At 45.0% G+C, this 10,291-nt stretch overlaps 1 protein-coding gene across 6 annotated transcripts in view; it reads right to left on the bottom strand.

Moving 5' to 3' along the window:
- Positions 1–10,291, bottom strand: part of srgap2 (SLIT-ROBO Rho GTPase activating protein 2) — a 129,647-nt gene that overhangs the window by 46,752 nt on the left and 72,604 nt on the right. For all 6 annotated transcript variants that reach the window (XM_083771595.1, XM_083771597.1, XM_083771596.1 and 3 more), the window contains exons 3-4: positions 8,340–8,502; positions 705–767 (exon numbers count right to left, since the gene is read on the bottom strand). In XM_083771595.1, coding sequence (XP_083627721.1) covers positions 705–767; positions 8,340–8,502 — 226 coding nt within the window. The remainder of the gene's footprint in view (positions 1–704; positions 768–8,339; positions 8,503–10,291) is intronic.

Below are 10,291 nucleotides of genomic sequence, written 5' to 3'. Positions count from 1 at the left end.
TTGCATGGTGCATTCGGCTTGGTCGGGCGCTCCCACGTGTTCATGGGTGGGAAGCCGATTGGGGAGGGAGAGTTGATTTCTGTTGCTGCATTGACGATCCGTACAGATGGTCAGGCCGCCCGTTCAGGGGGGAGAAGAACTGGGGAGAATAGCGTGTTCCTCCACATGCGTTACGGCATATTATCAAATTGGGTATGAAGGGGAGAAAATATATATTTCCTTTACTTTTTGGGAGGGGCTCGGGGGGTTCTGTGCCTCTGTATTGTATTACATGCAAACAAAAGACATCAGATCTATATGCTGTACTTACTTTAAATATGTCATAATTACCCAAGGAATAAATTATGATCATTGTGATCATGAATATTACTGTGTCTACCTGATCCTGGGATATCTTTCAGTGAAAATCTCAATAAAAAGATTTATAAAGATTTTATGAAAAAAAAAAGGAGTTTGAAGTTGCAATGGGTTTGTATACAGTATATAGGAAAAGGGCGGGGCATGCAGCTAATATGAATATTAAAAAAAAAACTTCACATAAGCTTGGGCAGACGATAAAATGACCAAACATTGTTTTGTTTTTTGAAAGTGAAATATCCTCTATCATTATCCACGTCAGCTTACTGCGCGTGTGTGCATGTGCGTGTGCGTGTGCGCGTGCATGTGTGTGTGTGCGCGCGTGCTTGTGCGCTTGTGTGTCTTACCGTATAGAGCTCATTAAGGACCTTCATCAGGTCCTCTTGCAGCTGTATGCCAACCTCCTTACTCTGAGAGAGAGAGAGAGAGAGAGAGAGAGAGAGAGAGACACAGAGACAAAGAGAGAGAGAGAGAGAGACAGAAAGAGAGACAGAGAGAGAGAATAAGTTGGTGCATCATGACAAAATCATGACAGTTTTATGAAAAACATCGTTCACTTTCATGTCAAGGACCCCCAAAAATATATGTAATTGGCCGCCGACCCCAATCTGAAAATATGCAGTTGAAAATGTTCGCTCTGAAATAATATTTATTCAAAGATTTGCGCCACATTTTGACGATTTTCCAAAAATAGCAGATATGCAAGCTCGTAGCGCGGCACTCGGTGCTGCGCTATGAGCTTGTAGATCTGCTATTTTTCAAAAGCTAAAGTATAATATAATGCTAAAAACACCAAGAGGGGTTCCCGCCCAGAATGGGTTAAGCCTCTCAAATTGATGCAGAATGCTGCAGCTCGCTTGATATTAAAAGAAAGTAAAATAATGACAGATGTAGCCACTACGACTGCAAATGTCCCAATAAACTTTTGAACTATCTTCAAAGTCTGATTATACAACAGGTCGTTTCGAGGAAGCAATCCGATTGGTTGAAACAGCCTTCCAGCCGTGCTTCAAACCAGCACCTTGGAACGCTTGATCAAAACAAATAATTCAGCTGCTCTGTTCTCCCAGAGCGCGGCGGACTCGGTGGCTATAGGCGAGCTAGTTAATTGGGACATTTGCGGTCGTAGTGGCTACACATCTGTCATTATTTACTTTTTGCGATTATCTTAGTTTTAAGGGTAACTGTTGTATAATTGCAATCACTGCTGCGTTGATTCAGCATCGCAGGCGTAATGACGTTAAACCACCCCCACTCGTGTAATATTGCTTAACCCATTCTGACCTGAGATCAGATTCTAAAAATGTCTGTTTGAAAATGACAGTTTTCTGAAAAAGCTATGTTTCCATGTCAGTCGTTCTTCGATTTTTCAAAAATAGCAGACCTTACAAGCTCGTAGCGCGCTATGAGCATGCAGATCTGCTATTTTTCAGTAGCTAAAGCAACACCAAAACGGGTTCACACCCAAAATGGGTTAATCAGACCCCTACAACCTGCGTCATGCACTCAGATCGGCCAACGTATGCAGGGAGGCTGCAGGCAGAACCGTCACTGAAAACAGCCAACGGGACAACGCATCCACACGTCCCAGACTCTTCTCCCTTCTGGCTATACAGAACTATGGAATGAACTTCCCATTGCAGTCAGAACTGCAGGTTCACTCCCAATCCTCTGCCGTATAGTCTGAAAAGCACACAAATGGACTAGTCCCGAGAGTCACCGACCCACTGTTTGGGGAAACGGCGACTATACGGTTAAGTGAGATTTTTGGACTGCAGTACTTTCTATCATCACCCAAAATTGCACCCCCCAATATGAGCCTCCATCCATCAGCAGACCTGCAGGGTGTCTCTGGACTCTGGAGGCATGCACGGGGCCTGGAGGAAGGTTTAACTCCAGACCAGATAAACTGATGGATGGAGGAGTGGGAGGAGGGGGGGTGGGGGGGGGGGTGGGGAGAGAAAGAGTGGGTGAGAGGGCATGAGAGACAGGAGAGAGAGAGAGAGGGGTCGGGGGGGGAGGGTCTGGTTGGGAGGAGATGTGATGTGATGCCAGGATGGATGAGGCTGTTACACTATCCAGACACCGTGGCCAATGTCCTGGACACTGACTGATAGTGACCAGTGGACCGCACGCGCACACGCACGCACACACGCACCACACACACACACACACACACACACACACACACACGCACACGCACACGCACACGCACACACACGTCTAGAGTTTTCCACTTCCAGCCTGAGTATAAAATTATTGCTATTCTCGCTGTTCTTCAGCGTATAGCTATTATTTACTCAATGAGCTAATTGCATCGCAGTGAGGTCACGGACAGAGAAATAAACCTTCCGCACGCACGCACGCACGCACGCACGCACGCAACAAGACACGACCACGGAGAGAGACGGATTCATGGATTCAGAGGGGCGGCAAAATAAGTCAGAGAATAATACAACGTTATTGGTTGAAAACAAATAAAACATAAATGTCCGGGCCAGCATGCAGCAGTCAGATCAAAAAAAAAAAGCAATCTGCGCTGCGGCGCTAGAACAATACCTATCCATCAGAGAGGCTTAACCTTTGACCCTTTGCGTCTGGTGTGTGTGTGTGTGTGTGTGTGTGTGCGGCTCTGCACTGCACTTCACTTTACTGCCGGTTGGGAGTTACGGCCTCGTCTTCCGTTCCAACGACATGTCTGCCAGGATGAGAGCGCAGACAGACCAGCCCCCAGTGGTGGAAAGTAACTAAGTACATTTACTTAAGTACTGTAGAACCGAGGACGATTTCACAAATGTCTTCTGCATCCCGACAGTTTTCTGAAAAAGCTGTGTTTCTATATGTCAGTCGTTCTTCGATTTTTCGAAAATAGCAGACCTGCAAGCTCGTAGCGCGCCACTCTGTGACGCGCTATGAGCTTGTAGGTCTGCTATTTTTCAATAGCTAAAGCATAACACATAATGCTAACACCAAAAGGGGTTCCCGCCCAGAATGGGTTAATGTATGTTTTGTAACAAAAATAAAATACAAATCTACAAAGTAACTAGCGACAAAAAACGTTTCAAATAATTGCAGTGAAAGTAAAAGTACAATATTTGGCATCCGAGATGTATCGTGGAGCAGTCGTAAAAGTACTGCAAAATGTGAAATACTCCAGTAAAGTAAAAGCAGGCTATATATATATACCTCAAAATTGTACTCCAGTACAGTACTTGAGTACATGTACCGGGGTTTACGTTATAGCTGGCATTTATACCAGCCATGCTGGACGACTAGACTTGGAATTGCACCGTAAATTATAAATATTGATTGTGTGTTTGTTTGTTTGGCAAAAGGACACATTACATTTACTGCAGCAGAAACCGCTCAGAGAGCTCATTTACTGAGACATCTGCAGTGCCTATAAATCCTGATGGCCATCTTTGGTCAGTGAAAAAAAAAATATTTTTTATTTCATTCGTAGTATTGTTAGGCGGCTATAAAGTCACACGCGTGGCATTTACGACGAGAACATTTATTGCGGTTGAAATTAAAACGGCGTTTCGGATTTTGCGCGCATCATGCTGTGAAATTGTCAGGTTTAAAAGTTGTCTGTCGGGGGTGGAAAGCCTCGCGTGTGTCCAAAACGGTTTACTTTTCAGGATTCAAATTTGAAAGCGTCAAAAGTATATCAGATCTACAAGCCCAAGCTGCTACTTTTGATGATTTTGTGTGACACCGACGCCGTATAGTCAGATCAAGTATAGGGCAGTGGTTTTCAACCCTTTTTAACCCATTCTGGGCGCCGGGAACCCCTGTTGGTGTTTTAAGCATTATGTTCTACTTTAGCCATTGAAAAATAGCAGATCTACCAGCTCGTAGCGCGCCACCGAGTGGCGCGCTACGAGCTTGTATGTCTGCTATTTTTGAAAAGTCGTGAAAAGTAAAAGTTTGTGTGGCTTTCGCCTTTATTTTATATTTTTTATGGAGGGACAGACAGTAGGCTGACAGGAAATGGGGAGAGAGATGGGGGGGATGACATGCAGTAAAGGCCGTCGCGATCGGGAGTCGAACCCGCGGCACACTGCCAGACTGGACTATACCAGCCAAGGTGCCTGGACCGCTGAGCCACGGCCCAGGCCAGAGCGAACATTTTTAACTAAAATATTGGCTTCTGGGGTCAATAGAACAACATATTTTCAGATGGGGGTCTGCAACCAAACACAGATAATTCTGGGGGTCCTCGACATGAAAAAGGTTGAGCACCACTGACATAGAAACATGGGTTTTTCAGAAAAGAATTAGGATTTAGAAGCCTTTTTTTAATCGACCTCAGTCCAAAATGGGTTAAGTCAAGGCCCATTATTTATTCAGCATTAGAGTCACGGACCACCACTTGATGACATTTTAGCCTCTCAGACACAACATTTGGAATATTTTGTGCACGTTTCCATGCTGTACCATTAGGAGAGATAAAAGGCAAAACGTCAATCAAAATAATAATTCTTCTAACTCTTGAGAGCGTAAAATTACATTTTATTTCACGCCCTCAAGATTTAAAGATCTATAAGGTTGCATTTGGTTACCAACTCTCCATCATTTAGCTGGGGACCACCTGGAACCCCCTCAAGGACCACTGGTGGAAAACCACTGAATTAGGGTGTTAAAACTCATCCCCCGCTAACGACTTCTTTAACACCTTTTTAATGAAATCCCGAGCCGCCAACAACGACATTAACATGTTATTTAGCGCTTTATTTAATGATAAACCTATAAAGCTTTTGCAGTTTCTGTTTCCGTGATGCGACGGACCCGAAACGAACGCACCGCGATGTAACATGGCATTATAATATAAAACTACGACAACTTGGCACTCCAGCATAACAAAAACACACAGTATAAAATATAATTGCAATATAATTGCTTATTTGTCTTGACGCATGTGTTGTGTTTTTCCTTTGTTTCTGTATGACTACAATGTGGTGTAGTATATTAAAAAGTATATTAAAAATATATACATTACAGAGCGCCCACCACAACCCGCTAAGCACAGAAAATAAAACAAATCAGTGGCCAGTTCCTTCCTACTAGTGTCTGTATAGGTCCTGACGCTATGGAACTATTAGTTCCTCCCTGTAGGCTCTGACGCTATGGAACTATTAGTTCCTTCCTACTAGAGTCTGTAGGCTCTGACGCTATGGAACTATTAGTTCCTTCCTACTAGAGTCTGTAGGCCCTGACGCTATGGAACTATTTGTTCCTCCCTGTAGGCTCTGACGCTATGGAACTATTAGTTCCTTCCTACTAGAGTCTGTAGGCTCTGACGCTATGGAACTATTAGTTCCTTCCTACTAGAGTCTGTAGGCTCTGACGCTATGGAACTATTAGTTCCTTCCTACTAGAGTCTGTAGGCTCTGACGCTATGGAACTATTAGTTCCTTCCTACTAGAGTCTGTAGGCTCTGACGCTATGGAACTATTAGTTCCTTCCTACTAGAGTCTGTAGGCTCTGACGCTATGGAACTATTAGTTCCTTCCTACTAGAGTCTGTAGGCTCTGACGCTATGGAACTATTCGTTCCTTCCTACTAGAGTCTGTAGGCTCTGACGCTATGGAACTATTAGTTCCTTCCTACTAGAGTATGTAGGCTCTGACGCTATGAAACGATTGGTTCCTAGACGCTTATACAAGGCCCTGACATTATAAAACTAACTACGGTCTTTGCAGACATTGTGACTCCATTTATGATGTAGAGAGAGAGAGAGAGAGAGAGAGAGAGAGAGAGAGAGAGAGGGAGCAAAACGTGTGGGATGATGAACTTGATGACAAAGTGCAAAGCAAAGTGACTCCCTTCCTTGGCAGCAGCGTGTAACTGTGTATGACACAGTAAACAGTAAACACACAGTAAAGACACGGTAATAGAGAACAGACCTGCGACCTTATGGTCATTATGTTCATATGTTCTGAAATCAAACAACCCCTGTGGGTGTTTTCTACCCTAGAAAATGATTAGAGGCCTATATATACCAAAGAGTCAAACAGTTATCATCTTAAGGGTTGGTTCAGATCTTCGGACTTAAAGGGTGTAGATACGGTATGGAATACTTGCCATTAATATATAGTGGTTGCAAATGTATCAATTGTTTGCCTGAGTCCCGTGGTGGGGGTTCTGGTCTCGTTTTTGGTGAATATTAAGTAGTTCCGGTCATTTGGTGGGGGGGCCACGCATTAGAAATAAATGAATCCACAAAACTAGCGTCATTTGTAGCCTATATCGTTGACCCGTTTATATACCATAATATAGCGCAACTCTCGCTCAACTTTGACCCCTCCACAAAAAAACAATGGTTTTGTGCTGCTGCTGCTGGCGTAATGTTAACCCATTCTGACCTGAGATCAGATTCTAAAAGTGTCTTCTACATCCTGACAGTTTTCTGAAAAAGCTATGTTTCTATGTCAGTCGTTCTTCAATAAAAAAAAAATAGCAGACCTACAAGCTCGTAGCGCGCCACTCGGTGACGCGCTATGAGCTTGTAGATCTGCTTGTAGATCTGCCCTTGGGCCTGCTGTAGATCTGATTGGCTCCAACACCTAGAGATCGTAAATGATTTGCTCCAACAACTAGAGACTGTTTGTCAGTTAAACACGCCTAAATGTGTGTGTTCTCTATTATGGGCTTGTGGGGGTTGGATGTGTGTGTGTGTGTGTGTGTGTGCGTGCGTGCCTGTGCTGAAGTTCAAAGACTATCAGGATGGAAATCGACGAGAGCTGCCAGGACATTCCTAACACAGGTTGATTCACTTTTGCACGTGCACGCACGCACGCACGCACGCACGCACGCACGCACGCACGCACGCACACACACACACACACACACACACACACACACACACACACACACACACACACACACACACACACACACACACACACACACACACACACACACACACACACACACACACACACACACACACACACACACACACACACACATACACACACACACACACAGACTATTGGCTCAGTGTAGTACTTTACTTTTGGTACATTACATTACATTTTGTACAGGACTTTTACCGCACTGCAGCATTGGCCCTTAGGAGTAAACCATTTGAGTGCTTTTTGCACCACTGGATTGATTGAATAGTTTATTGAACACACATGTAAAAACAGTCAGTTTGAGTACAGTCAAACAGTCAGTTCAAAAGGGATAGCACCAAAAAAAAGTCATTGCTGTCTCGTCACCTTTTTTCAGGGGGAAGGATCATTTCGTCTCCCTTGTGCCTGCTGAAAGGTGGATTTTAGCAGGGCTGTTATCAAATATGTAAGGGATCTGCGTTCTCACGAGGGAGGTGGTCAGGGCATTCCACGCCCTTGTGTTGTACAAGGAGAATTTAAACCGGATTTGTTTTGAAAGTGGTAGGTAATTCAGATCGTTGTTTACACTCCCTCTAGTATCGAGGGTATGCACGTGACATCATCGTACCTGGAAGTTATGCGGGAACGCCCACTGAGTGGCAAAAAACTACTTTCTAGCCTTGACAGCCCCATTATGTGACATTTAGAAACTCAACCGTATACGCTGGAGGGTTGAGTGATTTCCAACGAGCGCTTCCAAACTCCGACACTCCACATGCTGCTCAATGTTTTGCCACTCAGTCTAGATGAGGGGGACGTACGTGTCCCGATGGGAAAATCATGCATGTGCATATACTCTCTATTGTGGCATAGTGGAAGAGAGTTTAGGGGAGAGGAGAGGAGAGAGTGATCATACATGTTCATCATGATAAAGGTGTGATTTTTTTATTTATTACTTGTGCAAGCAGAGCGCACAAGTATACTGTGATTGGCTGGGTATGTCGGTGTACTCCACCGGCCAAAAAGGGACCACTGTTCTTGATGATGTAACTAAAGTACGTTTCAAGGTTGGTATAAGGGGCGTACAATGTGTGTGTGTGTGTGTGTGTGTGTGTGTGTGTGTGCTTGTGCGTGCATGCGCACCTTTTTGAACAGACGTCCAGAATCGTCGCTGACTTGGGCGAAGCGCGGTATGATGTTATTGAGGTACAGGTCAGACAGCGTGGCGTGGTCGCGGCTCTCTCTCTTCACCTGGAGAAGGAGCAGGTTCCACATGTTGACCGGAGAGAGGACGCTGTGCTCTTTCCTATAGGTGGAGAGACATAGAGACACAGAGAGACAGAGAGACACAGAGAGAGAGAGACAGAGAGAGACAGAGAGAGAGAGAGAGAGAGAGGGGTCAGTTAAGTGCAGACAGGGCGCTGTGCTCCTTCCTGGAAAGAGACATATATGTACAGATATCACTTTTTTTTCTCCTTCTAAACATCAGCAAGAGTACACACGTTTTTCCAACGAGAACCTGTACGACGGAATGCCAAGGGGTGAGCCAGAAAACAGCAGCCAGGAGAATGAGACTATATTTTATAGAGCAGGACACTCTGCCAAAGACACCCCAAAAGAGCTGCCTGCAGCCTGCAAAACGTAGTGCTTTGCATGTGGGAACCAACACACTATACTGGGGGCAACCGGTCCCGAGCGCAAAGCACCAACGGACTGGGCCAGATGTAATATGGAGAACCGGTGGGATGAGTGGACCCATGTGGACCCGCAGTGAAGTGTGTGACGTATACGTACAGACACATATGGTGACTGATGCACAGACACAAACAGTGGTCCAGTGCCTATACCCCCTCTCCAACTGTGCCGTTTCTTATACAGACGATCCCTACAGGAGGCATGGACATTAAACACATTCCACTGCCCAGTCTGTCTGTCTGCTCCGTGCGTGCGCGCGTGCGCGCCAGTCTAAACTGCTGGCCTAAACTTAACGGCATCTGCTAGGGATTGAGCTGGTTCGGCCGGGTCTTTCTTCTCGTCTCATTTAGCCCCTTCGCTATAAGTCCCTCCCCCAACCCGTCCTTGTCCAATAGGCACGATATAGCATCGTTAGAGAAGCTGCTCTTCTCACCCATAGAGATGCATCATGACGGGATTTCAGGCGGGATTTCAACCCTATATAAATAATCGATCATTTCAGCATCAAAATGTCTTCTAAATCTATAGTCAACCGGGCCTGCAGTATAGAGGCTATAGCACTGGACAAATTCACATGACATTATATGAATGAACTAGAAATTATACGAGGAAATGACAGAGGGAGAAATCAACTTTTAACGACCGCCTGACGGGAGTTTTCATGTTGCGCGGTAAGACGACGGTGATTAGTATCAGTATCACCTGGGTGGGCCGCCGTGTTGTGACTTTCTCGACGTTATGGCGTGTCCACATAACACTAACAGCTATGAGGTGGAGAAAGCTTGACCCGCATAGCAACAGTTGTTAAAATATAGTGGCATTGGACAGTCGCTTTTTTGGGGTGGGATTTAGCGAAGGGCAAATTTTGAACCAGTTCCGAGTGTGTGTGTGTGCGTGTGTTTGTCTTTGTGCGTGAAGTGACCAAACACACACACACACACACACACACACCCTCACACACACACACACACACACACACACACACACACACACACACACACACACACACACGATGTACGCAAACAGAGCTAGACAGACAGACAGATGGTCAGACAGACAGACGGGTGAGCGAGCCAACGCAACCACGGAGGATTCAGCCAGGGTACAAAACACAGTAGGACCACTCATAGACCCCCCCCCCTTCTGGAGGAACAGCTGTCACAAAAACATCAAGAACCTCCAAAAGTATACCGTCATTTACTCTTGAATACTAGCAAACGAGAACAGATGACAAAAAATGTTGTGTTACTTGTAAATCTGTGTGTATTGCATTAAACACTATAGTGCATAATATATAAGGGGATGTGCACACTCATGGCATTTGCAGACTTTACAATGGGAAAACCACTCATTTTCAGCATTGAACTATATGCCATTAATATAACTTAGGAGTTGTTGTG

This window comes from Protomyctophum parallelum (genome assembly GCF_964188405.1).
Source record: "Protomyctophum parallelum genome assembly, chromosome: 8".
In the NCBI taxonomy this organism is placed as follows: Eukaryota; Metazoa; Chordata; class Actinopteri; order Myctophiformes; family Myctophidae; genus Protomyctophum; species Protomyctophum parallelum.
This window is presented reverse-complemented; position numbering and strand designations above follow the sequence as displayed.